The sequence below is a fragment of the Tenrec ecaudatus genome, chromosome 2 (genome assembly GCF_050624435.1).
Source record: "Tenrec ecaudatus isolate mTenEca1 chromosome 2, mTenEca1.hap1, whole genome shotgun sequence".
Classification (NCBI taxonomy): domain Eukaryota; kingdom Metazoa; phylum Chordata; class Mammalia; order Afrosoricida; family Tenrecidae; genus Tenrec; species Tenrec ecaudatus.
Genome location: NC_134531.1, coordinates 204,605,621 through 204,619,925, shown reverse-complemented (window position 1 = coordinate 204,619,925; position 14,305 = coordinate 204,605,621). Strand labels below are relative to the sequence as shown.

General features: G+C 40.2%; 1 protein-coding gene across 1 annotated transcript; it reads right to left on the bottom strand.

The window, feature by feature from the left end:
- Positions 1 to 5,361: 5,361 nt before the first annotated feature.
- Positions 5,362 to 6,312, bottom strand: LOC142440450 (olfactory receptor 2B11). Its single transcript, XM_075542885.1, has one exon. It carries the CDS (start codon positions 6,310 to 6,312, stop codon positions 5,362 to 5,364), a length of 951 nt encoding a protein of 316 aa, XP_075399000.1.
- Positions 6,313 to 14,305: the final 7,993 nt, after the last annotated feature.

Sequence of the window (14,305 nt, the reverse complement as noted above, 5' to 3'; positions counted from 1 at the left end):
CTATGAGCCCGAGCCGACGCCATGGCATCAAACAAGAACAATAACTTTTTAATTGTGCTGTTGTCAAAAATTATTTCCAGTCTGTGAATTCTTTGCTTTCTGCTTTACTTTTTGGTGAAAATTTTGACATATATAGTACTTAATTTTTAGGGGTCTCAGTTCTGAGTTGCCTTGTGATATTCATGTTTTTAAAATTATATTTAATAGGCTAGTTATGAAATGTATTAGAACTCTTAATTTTGTCCTTACTTTTTCTTTTATTCTTTTGAGTTAGTTACTCTACAAGGGGACTTCAAAAGTCAATAGAAAAATATTATCTTTCCATTTAATTTTCCCAGAAATTTTTGAAGACCTATAATATATGGTGTGAGCGATGGATCCAGTTTTACTTTCTTGCAAACGAATATTCAGTCTTATAAGCACCATTTACTAAAGAGACCAGATCTTCAACATTGAATGATTTTGACTCTGTCAAAGCTCAGCTGTACATAAGTGGATGGAGTTACTTCTTTGTTCTCAAATTCATTTCGTAGATCATAGTGACCACGTCGGACCGGGCGGAAACTTTCCTGTGGGTTTCTGAGACTGCAACCCCTCATGAGAGGAGACGGTCTCATCTTTCCCCTGAGGAGTGGAGGTTTCAGATGGCTGATCTTGCAGTTAGCAGCCAAACGCATAGCCTGCTGTACCTCCAGCTTTCCTCCTTTTTTTCCATGAGCATGAGCGTATCTTCCCATTTATGTAGGTCTCTTTGGAAATTCTAATGACTGTTACTTGGTCAGCTGACAGGAAGAGGTCCATGTTTGTACCTATTTCAAAGAAAGGTGACCCAGCAATATGCTTAAATTATAGAACAATATCACTGATATCACATGCAATTAAATTTTTGCTGAAGATCATTCGGTTGAAGCAGTACACCGACAGGGAGCTGCCAGAGGTTCAAGCCAGATTCAGAAGAGGGTGTGAACAAGGGATAGCCTTGCTGCTGTCTGATGGATCTTGAATGAAAGCAGAGAGCACAAGAAAGATGTTTTCTTGGTTATGGAAAGGCATTTAATTGTGAGAATCATAACAAACTCTAGATAATGTTGAAAACAATGGGAATCGCGGAACACTTCTTTGTGCTCTTGTAGAATGTGTACATAGATCAAGAGGCACTGAACAAGTGAATACTGCAGTTTCAAATCAGGAAAGGCGTGTGCCAGGGTTGTATCCTCTCACCATACTTATTCAATCTATGCTGAGTTGGATTTTACGAAGAAGAATGAGGCATCAGGATTGGAGGAAGGCTTGTTAACAACCTGAAACATGTAGTTAACACAACCTGCTTGCTGAAAGTGAGGAGGACTTGAGACACCTGCCGATGAATATCAAGGAGAGCAGCCTTCATGATGGAGTACAACTCAGTTAATGGAAACTGAAATCCTCACAACTGGACCAATCAGTGCCATCATGATAAAGGGGAAAGATTGAAGTAGCCAAGGGATTTGTCTTGCTTGGATTCACAATAATGCTCACGGAGGCAGCTATCAATAGATCAAAAGATGGTTTGCACTGGCTAAATCTGCTGCACAAGACCTTCTTATTTTATCTATTTTTAATTTTTAAATCCTTTAAAAATATCAATAAATAAGCATATTACTTTGAGGACTAATCTATGCTTGACCCAAGTCATGGTATTTTCAAAAGCCTCAGATACACGTGGAAGTTGGACATTGAATAAGAAAGACTGAAGAATAATTGATGATTTGAATTGTGGTGCTGGCTAAGAATATTGACAGTACCAGGGACTTCCAAAAGGACAAACACAACTGCCTGGAAAAAGTCGGGCCAGAGTGCTCCTTAGAGGTAGAGGTGTGAGATGTCATCTTGCATACTTTGGACAGGTTTTCAGGAGAGATCCGTCCTTGGAGAAGGATGTCATGCTTGGTAAAGTCGAGGGGCAGAGAAAACGAAGAACCTTCACAAGGCGCATTGACATAGTGATTGCAACCCTGGGCTCACCTACAGGACCATTATGAGAATAGCGCAGGACTGGGCAGTGTTTCATTTAGTTGTGCATAAAGTCGCTGTGATGGCCACTAACAACATAACTACAGATTTTGGATTTATATGGTAGAATTCCGTAATTTTCATTTCATAAGTCTTTTGGGTCTCTAGTGAGATGTTTTCCTTATGTGTTTTATTTTTGGTGGCTATTTCAAGTGCTATTGATATCCTGATTTCATTTTCAGAGTTTTCTTTGTTACAGGAATCTGACTGAACTTTGGATGTTGATCTTGTACTCTGAAAATTTGATAAACTTTCTTTAAGTTTCAGGATTTTTCTTGCTAAGTTTGTTTGTCAAAGATCATGCCAGTTGCAAATGGGGATCGTTTTATTTGTTCTATGCCAATTTGAATGTCTTTTATTTATTTATGGCTTATTGCTTTGGTTGGGTCTTCCTGTCCTATACTAACTAGGTACAGTGAATGAGGGCATCTTGTGTGGGTCCCATGCTTTAATCTCTCTTCATTGAGGTTATGTTGGCCAACAGGTTTTCATCTATGCTTGCAGTTATTTTGAGGATTTTATCTCCTCCTGCTATTTTGTTACAGTGTTTTATGGAATGGGTTATGAGTGCCTTTTCTTCATTAATTTATCTGTGGCTCTTTTCCTTGGAGGGCTGTGTTGATTTTTTTTAATGTTGAACACTTTTTGCATACCTGATGTGAATCCCATGTGGTCATACTGTTTGTGAATCCCATGTGGTCATACTGTTTTACTTTTTTGATATACTGTGGATTCTATTAACTAGGATTTTGTTAAGAAGTCTTGAGTTTAAGTTCATGAGGGATATTGTAATATTTTATTTATTTATTTCTGTGATCTTTGCCTGGCTTTGGTAGAATGCTTCCCTTTTCTATGTTCTGGAAGCATTTAAGTAAATTTGGTGTCAACTTCTTAAGAATTTTTGATAGAATTTATTAGTGAAGCCATTTGGATGACGACTGTTTATAATTTTTCATTTTTTTTATTACTTTCAGTATCTTCTTTTATTGTGTGTCTGTTCCAAGTAAGACATTTAGCTAAATTATTTAAATATTTTCTTCTAAAATGGAATAGTATTGATATTTTTGGAAAATGTACCACATTTATCTTGTGGCTACATATGATTCTGACATTGAATATTATGATGAGAGGGTCCTAGTACTACAGCTGCCTACCTGGTAAGGTACCTCAAAACCGAATGACTTAAAGTACTTTTATTTTATCTCGCCACATTGTGGTTTAGGAATTTGGGCAGCACACAGCAAGCACTTCTGTTCCACCTTAAGCCCATAGAACACTTGCTGACATTCAACAGGTGCTGTGGTTACATGTTGGGCAGTAATCTGCATGGTCCACCATTCAAAAACACCAGCAGCTCCGTGGGAGAAAGACTGGGCTTTCTACTCTTGTAAACAGTTACAGTCTCAGAAACCCACAGGGGGTTGCTATGAGTCAGCATTAACTCAATGATGGTGAGTTTGGATTTTAAGTGTGTTGGTCAGGAGGATCTGTGATAACTCTGCTTATGTATGAAAGTTGACTGGAAGCTTGGCATTCTTTCTTGCCATCTCTCTCCTCTCTATCCATGTCTATGCATATTATCTTTTTCTCAAAAGATACTGCATAGGACGCACCTTTTTTTTTTGGTATAGCCCTAGCAATGGAATAACAGAAAATGTCTATTTCCAAATAAGATCATAGTTACAGTGATAGGAATAAAAGAATACAATGAGTATAACTTTGGGGATGCACAATTGAATTTACAAAATTATGAAAAAACAACATATCTTTGCACACCTTAGTCATCTATGATAGATACAAGAAGCCCTAGTGGCTTAAAAGGAGCCCTGGCACAGTGGTTAAAGCACTCATCTGCCAACCAAAAGGTCATCAGTTTGAGCCCATCAGTTGATCTTTCAAGCCATCAGTCATTCTTTAGGAGAGAGGTATGGCAGTCTGCTTCTGTAAAGATTTACAGCTTTGGAAACTCTTTTACAATTCTACTTTGTTTTTAGGGTTGCTATGGTACAACTGACTTGATGGCGGTGATGGATTTGTATGTGTATGTGCTTCAGTAGTTACACGTTCAGTTGATAACAAAGGTTTGTATCCACCAGTTTCTAGCTCTGTGGATAAAGACCTGGTGATCTGCTCCTGTGAACATTATAACCTAGGAAACGCTTTGGAGCATTTATATGATGTCCTCTAGGGTGGTTGTCAGTGAGCATTTATTAGAAGACACGTGATTCTTGGTATGAGTGATATGCGTGTGCAGGGTTCCAGTTAATGGAGGACATTTTCTATGGAAGGAAATTGGAATGCATGAGAAGATATCATAAAATTAATTTGATGGCCATGAGGAGATAAAGGAAGATGAAAAATTCCTATAATGTGTAGATATGCAAGCTTATGTGGAGAAGAGGGAGCTCACTACACCAAGAAAAAAGGACGCAGTAGAGTGTGTTCTTAGGATTCCAAGTTCATTGGGTCACCCTGATCAGACAGAGAGCTGTGACACCAGAGAAGTGGCGGTAGCCGTGGGCAGCAGCACAGAGAGCATGAGACAGAGCAATGGGTTCCCTGGCGATGGAGAGAGAAAGCGGAATGTTTCGGGGCAGGAGGATCACATGCAGAGTGGGGTGCTCCTAGACATTGGATCAAAGGAGCTCGCTTGACGGAGGCTGAGGCTCAGGTAAAGTAGAGTGGAGGGCCATTTGAGCATTGATTGGCAGGAGTAAGTATGGCAGGGGTCAAAGGGCTCCATGACTGAGGGCTGAGGACCAGAGAGAGGCAGGCCTATGGGCATAGGACAGAAGAGGCGTGTCTGACCGAAGAACTGTTTTCTGAGCACACCTGACCCGGAATTGCAACATGTAAGCTTCCCTAAAGATTCCATCACTGTGGGGGGAAAATGGAGAGGACTATAAATTCATTTTGAGTAAAGTATGTTTCCATTTCATGGTATGTATACGTAAGAACAGTAAGGAAAGAATGAAAGGAGAGTCAAAACAGATGGGAGAAATGTAGGAAGATGAGGAGGAAGAAGGATCAAGAAAGTAGGTATTAAATAATTTGTCAAATACTCATTAAATCCAAGTCTGTTTAAACAATTTGTGGACATGCGTAGTCTCTTAGAGTTAAAGAATTTATTATGCAGGTGAAATTGTACTTACATAGGGGCAATATATTTTGGATAGGATTTTTGGGGCCCCCAGGTTTCTCAAAAACCTACACAATTTCATTACACACCAAATGAGGAATGCTTTAAGAACACAATATACTTATTAAGTATCCTTCAACACATAAAAATGACCACATTTCCGTTCTCCATCAGCAGAGTTCCCCCATCCTTTCCAGGAGTCTTCTCAGGGCTCCTTTCACGTCTTTATTCCTCAGGGTATAGATGAAGGGATTGAGAGTGGGGGTGATTATGGAATAGAAGAGGGAAATAAATTTCCCCTGCTCTTGAGAGTAGCTGGAAGGGGGTTGCAGATACATGTAGATGGCAGGTAGGTAAAAGAGGGAGACAACCACCAGATGGGAAGTACAGGTACCAAAGGCTTTGTGTCGTCCCTTGGAGGACTGAATCCTGAGCACCGCGCGGGCAATGAAACCATAGGAGAGAAGGATGAAACCTAGGGGGACCAAAACAAAGAAGGCCACCAGCACAGCCAAGGTGGCATCATTCACTGCCGTGTCAGCACATGAAAGCTTGATCATGGCTGGCACTTCACAGAAGAAGTTGTTTAGCACATGCTCTCCACAGAAGGGCAACTGCACTGTCAAGATCACCTGAACTAGGGAATTGCCAAAGCCACTGACCCAGGCCACCGCCACAAGCTGCTGGCAGAGAGGGTGGTGCATGATCACGGCATACCGGAGGGGTTCGCAGATGGCCACATAGCGGTCCAGGGCCATGGCAGCTAAGACGATGCACTCAGTGCAGCCCAGCCAGTGAAAAATAGCATACTGAACCGTGCAGCCACCGTAGCTGATGGTCTTTCTGGAGCCGCCCATATTGAACAGCATTTGTGGGACTGTGGTGGTGGTGTAGCAGAGGTCTAGAAAGGACAGATGGCTGAGGAAGATGTACATGGGACTTTGGAGCTGGGCATCGATCCGGGACACTGTGATGATGGCAATGTTGCCCAACACGGCCAGAATGTAGGAAACTAGAAGGACCACAAAAAGAGGAAGTTCCAGCCATGGCCTCTCAGAGACACCCAGCAGGATAAAGTTTTTCGGAGAATGCTCCAAGAAACTCTGGTTGCCACTTCTCATGCTGGTTCATCATCTGGCACCTGTAACGAATTGAGAAATTTGGGATGAAGCCAACCTGAGAGGCGGAATGAGTGCTGTTCTTCATTCTTGCACCGGTGCTTCTTATGAAGGCTCGGCCCCACCTGATCGTCTTTACCTCTGTGGAAAATCACGAGAGCACAGCAATCAGACCAGGAGCCTGAACACCTGCACACATGTCCATTCTTTATCTTCTCTGTGGCGTCGCTTATACCATTGAATCTTTCCAAACCACAATTTATGCACCTGTAAGAGGTCAATAACATTCTTACTTTAAATGTGGAGCCTTGGGGATAAAAAAGGAATATTACACAATGGATGGATATATGGATTGTGATAAGAGTTGTATGAGTCCCTAATAAAATGATATAAAACAAAAAAGGAATATTAAGTGTGTGATAAAAGAAGATTACCCTATAAATTGTACCATTCTTCCAATTTGGCCAAAATCTGAAGTAGCTCCCATCCTCATTGGGATGCTTGACTTCTCCCTGTCTACTTTCTTAGGCTGTGTGTGTGTGTGTGTGTGTGTTATGTGTGTGGTGAAGGGGGGAAGGTGGGGAGTGTCATAGAGCAAATGTAAGGGCTTTGTGAACAGAGAAAGGCTTTATTGATGTCCACATACTTACCCCCTAAGCTTTAACTTAGGATCTCTGGTGGTTTACTGATTACACATTGGGCTGCTTACCTTCAAGGTCAGTAATTCCAAAACATTACCTGCTCTTCAAGAGAAAGACTGGGATTTCTACTCTCATAATCAGTTACAGTCTCAGAAACTCACAGGGAAGATCTACCCTGTCCTACAGGGTTGCTATGAGTTGGCATTGACTCAATGGCAATGAGTTTTTGGGTTTTTTGAGTTTTGAGTGAGAGTTATTGTTAGTAGAAACTGGATTGGCCATCAATTACTCACAAACTTTTCACTGAACTCTGCTGGCCTCCAAGTGCTTACTCTTTCCCAGCACTGTCTGTCCTGTTGGAAATTAAGTATGTAAGGTCATGATGGGCAAGCTGCAGTTTATGATAGAATTAAAAATAAATTAAGTGCAGATCATTTATCAAAGATCCAGGCTTAGTGTCTTATGTGATACTTTATGCATAAAGTGGGTGCTGTTCAGCTGTGATGAAACAACAAATCTATTTCTTCCTACCCTGGACCTATTTTCTAAAGAACTCTCTGCTCTTGATGGTAGCGGCTCTCGGGGGTCTTCAAGGCATTTGAACAAGCAGCCATCTAAGTGAGGGGTCAGCTAAGTCCACATGCAGGAAGGACACCAACTTGTGGGATCCAAAGATGACAATAACAAAATTCAAACATGACAAAGAGAAAAGTATCAGAGCTCAAATTGCGAGCATCCATAGAAGGCTATGGAGGACAGTGGGAGCCCCAAACTGGTCGGCAGAGCAGCTAGTCAGATTAAAGCCATTGGCAGACCCCCTCTGGCCACAGGCCAGGGTCTGGAACAGCGTCACCACCAGACAGGCATCATTGTAACTGCTATTATACTGGGCTGAACTTGATATTTGGTCAACTGACCTCCCTCTTGCCCAACCTGTTGTTGGTCTAGGGGCAAGTATTTCTTGCTTGATCCGTGACAAGCATTTCTTCCCTGGTGTTTTCAATACTGATGGTGGTCATTTCTTTCTTACTCCTTATCTGTATTTTATCTTTATATTAGTATTATTTTATCCTTACCACTTTACTTTGCTTCTTTTTAAAAATTGTTTCTATTGGGTTTTCCAGTTTGTGAGCACAGAAGATATAGACGCATACAGATAAGGCTGATGTAAGGGTTTGTAGGGGAAGCAGAGGTGGCGGCTAGGGGTGGCAGATAGGAAGGGCGAGGGGTTGGGGGAGCAAACAATGTAAGGGAGCACTAGAACTGATGGTGATTACACAGTTCATTCTACAATTGAATTGTATGATACATGGATTATGCGCCAATAAAACTGTTAAAAAAACAACAACCAAACTCTGCTATTTTCTGAAGGGGAAGAAAACACCCAACCAACCTTAAATCCAGGAATTAAGTGAATAAATAGGTGAAGATCTCTTTTGTTCCTTCTGTTCTTTAAAAATGACACACTATTTGCTCTGAAGTTTTTGATATTCCTTGTTTTAAACAATTAATGCACTTATTTCGACAATTATATCAGAAATGTTCCTTGGATAAATTTCATCGGAAACAATTTTACTTCTAGTTAGGACTCAGTGTTCTCATTTTGATGCAGGGAGCTATGGCAGGAGAGCCGGTGGAGACTATGTTTTAAGCTGAAATGGTATAAGCGTCATTTCCCTTTCCGTCCTGTGCTCGATTACTGATCCCAGGGTTTCTTTTCCGAATCCAAGCTGGGGAATAAAGACGTTACAGGAGTAGTGAAGAAAAGCAGGAAAGAGTAGGGGAAATTAGAAATGAGAAAGAGTGTAGCATAGCCCATGTTTAATAGAAAAAGAAAATTCTTAAGCTCTCATTATGAGCCCGGAACTGTGATAACACATTTACATAATTATCTTATTTAATTTTCTAATGACGCACTAAGGTAATATTTTCACTTCAATTTTATCATTGGTCATAGTGGCCAGAGAGGTTAATTGACCCGTCTTACTTTATTTATAAAGTAGTAAGTGATAATGCCATAGCTGAACTTGCTTTCTGCGAGAAAGATGAGACTAGACTGTCTGCTCCATAAAGATCACAGTCGTTAAAATCCTGTTCACAACTGCTTTTGGTCAGAGTAGCTTAATGGCAGTGGGTTGGCTTTTGGGTTTATTCTCTCCATATTCTCTGCAGCACTTTCCTTTGTAAAAAGTATCTGGTAACTTGGAAAGCAGTAAGAGGAGCAGTGCATGTATCTGGATAAAAAGGACGCAGGAACAGAGAGGTGAGAGAGCCATGTCAAGGCGATGACTCTGTAGAGATTCGGGGAGAGAAACTTCTACATGACTTCTGAACTGCAAACGCAAATATCATGCCAACTTAGCCTTCTTGTCCTGCATTAGGCCCCACCGTCCATCCTTTTAAAATCAGAGCTCTGCTCTAGTTCCTGCACTCTCTCTTTCCTTGACTTATTTGCCTTCTCACTCCCTAAATACAAGTAAACCCCAAGACACTTGCTCAGGTTCTGGCCAAATGCATAAATCTCCACATCTCCCACAAACGCAAATTTCCAGACCTATTTCTGAGTTATGACTTCCTCCATAAACAATACGTACCATTTCCAGCATTGTTAATAAATGCAACACACATTTAACTCATTGGCAATCTTCCTCCAAATCAAGCCAGTTCCTTCTAGTTCATGGCTGTTTCTGCATCAGTCATCCCAAGTTAGAATATTCAAGCAATTTCAAAGAATGCTCTGCATGTTATTTATTGACCTTATTCGATTGCTCCTATTTACATAATATCTGAGGTACATTCTATCTGCAACTTGACCACATTGTCTGGAGCAGAGCCTGTCTGGACTCCTACTATATTATGTTCCTATAAATCTTGTCTACATCTTATTATCTTATTATTATGTGTAATAATCAAGTCACATTTTGAGAATGCAGGTTTTAGGATCCAAGCTATCTTTAAAACATCCAATTACCTAAATATTAACCCAATATCAATATATAATTACTTTCTTCTAGGTAGAGACTGCATCCTTTTCACATTGAATCTTCTGTGGTTTATTTAGAAAATATCACAGTTATCTACCGAGTGGAGCAAAGGTTAAGCTCTTTGTTACTAACTAAAAGGTGTGTTGTTGGAATGAATCAGTTTCTCCATGGAAAAAAGACCCAGGGATCTTATCCCTTAAAGATTACAGTCTAGGAAAAACCCCGGGGACAGTTTTATTCTTTTTATTTTTTAGGGCCACTGTTAGCCAGAATTGACTTAACAGCATATAGCATTGTCACAGGGTATCTTTAAGACTATATTTATACCACTCCTGTTGGCATGCTAGATTATATATATATATATATATATATATGAAAGAAGTATAAAAAGCTTGTAGAAAAATGTAATTAGAAGATAATGGAAATTTCCCATGAAATTTTTGAAGTCCTGTAGTGCAAAATGTAAATGGACCATATAGTTTAGTAACTTTGTAAACACACACACACACACACACACACACACACACACGTAGGAGCTTGTCCATAAGGTTTTATTATCTATTGGCTCAAAATATCTAATATTTCGATCTAAAATTTAATGTAGCATTTTTGCAACTTGGGCGAGCAGGAGAAGGCACTGCTTAACTTGCTTGACCAGTTAGGGATATAACTAGCAAGATAGCACAAGGGACGGAATCTTGCACGTGTAGTGTATGGATGAGGATGTTTTCTGGAGCTGATATTGACAGGAATTCTTCCATCACAACAAGAAAAAAGCATTTTTTCTCTCATCAGTTTTTGTATTTTCTGTCCTGTTCAGATGGCATTCTTGCTACCGAGTATGAATTCTGAGTAAAGATTAAGACATTATCAGGCACAACAAAAGAGAGTCTGAAAAAAATTTCTATTTTGCTCCATCGAGTATAATCCAGTTCACTGTAGCTGAAGCCCAGACACATGCTCGCCTGTATTTCCCTAGGCTCAGACCTTTGCCCATCCCGTATTATCACACCTGCAATATCTCCTGTTCTCTCTCCCCATCCTTCTAATTTCAATATAGCTCAACTTCCACTCCTTTCATGAAACTTTCTTCATGAGTTTATCACATATTAATCATCTCCTACATGCCCATTTAGTATAAAGGGTTTTAATTACCTATAATCATATTCATCAAAGGGACTTAAGATGTAATTTTATATGCTTTAACATAAGATGTTTTAAAACACATTTCCTAACAAACACTGAAAGAAGGGAAATAAATCAGTATTAAATACCTGGTAACCTTTCAGTTCCTGTGTACAACACTAGATATATGTATTGTTTCATGTCTTATTTGAATAACTGAGAAAACTGAGAAATTCATAAGATTCAGATGCCCACCTTGTTTCAGACCAGAGCCAGAGTGTGACTCCATAGGGAGAACTACTTTCTTCACCCGATGCTACTTCACACAGGGAATCAGCTTCCTATCAACTCTCAACCCAACTCTCACTGCCTTTTAGCCAATTTTGACTCACAGTAATCCTCTAGGACAGAGTAAAGTTCCCCTTATAGGCTTATGAGGCTGAAAGTCATTACAGGAGCAGACTGCTTCATCTTTTTCCTGGGGAGTGACTAGTGGGCTCAAGCCACCAACTTATGTTCAGCAGCTCAATGGACAGCCTGCTACATCACCAGGGCTCCTAGGTCTCTAGACGTCTTAACCCTGACCCAGTACAGCACTGTCTCCAGATGCCTAACAATCACTTTTTACAAACACATTCATGAGGCATACTGCTCAATGAAAACTCTATACTATGCTATGCTATATTCATACTGTTTACTAATCATATCCTGCATATTACTTTTGATTTCAATGTAGATTGCAATTTTTGAACAAGGATATGTCTTATATGTTGTACCATCAACATTCATTAAACAGAGGAGAAAAGCAATTAATTCACAAAATAAATAAATATTTAAAATTAAACATAATTTTAAATTATATTTAATTGACAAATATAACAGCTAAAGCCATTTCCCAGATGACAACTTATTCTCGATCCTTTGTGGGGCCTTAGCATCATCAACGACTCTTTCTAGTGGTGAGGAATAGGGCAAAGGAAACAACAGGGAGCTGGACACAGCAGTGACAAGAGCCACTTGGTGAACATGCTGGCTGCTGTGAGCAGACTGGCATCACATGGCCCAGTGCCACCAGGGTAGGGGATGCTAAATACTTACTCCCCACTCACATGCTAGGCCTTATTATTTTGTCTGAGTATTTTAATTTGCTACTGAAATAGACTTATCTGGTCCTCTCTTGCCACCTGCAATTAGGCTTAATTTTGCTCTTGTGATGGGGATTCCTCATCAAAAACATTGGGATGCACAGGCAGAGATGCTCAGGATCCTGTAAGCTCTGGGCAGCATTCATGCCTCCAAATGAGAACCAAGTTGCTTTTTGTATAAAGGTGGGGGTGAACTGTTTTGTTTCCATTATTTTCTAGTTTGAAATACACGACTGCCTAATCACCGACTATCCTCTATCCCAGAACACACTATTCTTAGCAATGCCACAGTGTTCTGATCTGTATTTAACTTTGAAGATTTTAGTATGTCTATAATTGAGGATTGATCACTTACCGCCATGGCACCCAGGCACATACCGAAGGATTGGGTTGAGAAATGGCGGTTTTATGAGCAGCCAGTTGGTGGTCTTAGTTAGGGGGAAATGCAATCGCATTGCTTTCTCTTCTGGGAAGACATAGCCAGTTTCTCTGATGAGACTTCTGGGACCACCCTTAACTGAACGTTGTCCCTGAGCAGGTGTTGATAGATTATTCCCAGTCCAGAAGAAAAACCTACCTTCCAATGAAAAACACTCACTGGGGAGACTCAATGCTTGTCTGGACTTTTCCCAGTTGGTTGGTGAACTTTGAAGTTCTGTTCTAGCTCTGGCCCCTTCAGGGACTTTGAAACGGTGGACTATGAGTCTTCAGATGAAGGGAAGCATGTTAAATGACATATCAGCACCACATTCTTCTCCCTGTCCATTAAAAAATTATCCCTTTGGTTAATCGACCTCTTCTGCCACACTCTATTGCATTAGGATCTGATTGTTCTCTGCAGACTTCCCTATGAGAGCAGCATCTTGTTCTTGTATGGCTGGGAATTTATCTCTGCTGTTTTGTTTAATTAGTGTCTGAGGGGTTGGCAGATAATTGACATAGTGCGTGAGCCAGAGTACTTGTAATTACATGGCAAATCCTAGAAGACCAGAACAATATAAGGCCAGAGGATATGGACCAATAATAGTAAACGAGAAGTCCATTTGACAAAATTACAGGGAGTAGGGCTACTCTAAAGTCAGAACAAAGAAATAGTCTAGAGTACGGACTTTGAAGCAGGCTTAGCTACTAAGCCTAGCCGCTCATTGTCCATGTTGTCTTTGAGTAAATGATCCAACCTTTGTGCATGACTTGCACCATCTGCAAAGTACAAGGACCATTAGTATTATGGTACTCTCAAAAGTCTGTTATGATGACAAAATAAATATATGTTTCTAAAATACTCCAAACAACAACTGGCATTGAGCTATAAACAATAATGGTTCTTTTGATGGAACAAATTATCTGTGCTCAGCTAGTAACCTAAAGGTTGGTAGTTTGAACAAATTCACTAAAGGTTGGTGGTTCAAATCAACCAGGAATCATAGATGAAAGGCTTGGTAATGTAATTCCATAAAGATTGCAGCAAAGAAAACCCTAAGGAGCAGTTCTACTTATAACATTTAGGATTACTGTGATTCCGATTTGACTCAAAGGCAATCATCTATCTATCTATATCTAGCTATCTCTATAACTAGATTTATATCTATCTATCTATCTATCCATCTATCTATATTTATATGCACATCCACATCCATCCACACTCACACCCACACCCATATGTAAACCTATTCCTATAATTATCATCTATAGTTACATTAAAATCAATTGTTCTCTTTGACACAGGGAAAGAGAAAACAACTTTTAAGGCAGAGAGTCAGCAAGAAGTAGCACAACTTTTTTTTAAAACATTTTATTAGGGGCTCATACAACTCTTATCACAATCCACACATATACATACATCAATTGTATAATGCACATCTGTACATTCTTTGCCCTAATCACTCTCAAAGCTTTGCTCTCCACTTAAGCCCTCTGCATCAGGTCCTCTTTTTTTTCCCCTCTCCCTCCCTGCTACCCCCTCCCTCATGAGCCCTTGATAATCCACAGATTGTTATTTTGTCATATCTTGCCCTATCCGGAGTCTCCCTTTCCCCCCTTCTCTGCTGTCCATCTCCCAGGGAGGAGGTCACATGTGGATCCTTGTAATCAGTTCCCCCTT

Excerpts from the sequence above, each read along its gene's own strand:
- LOC142440450 (XM_075542885.1), bottom strand. The coding sequence starts at position 6,312 with ATGAGAAGTGGCAACCAGAGTTTCTTGGAGCATTCTCCGAAAAACTTT.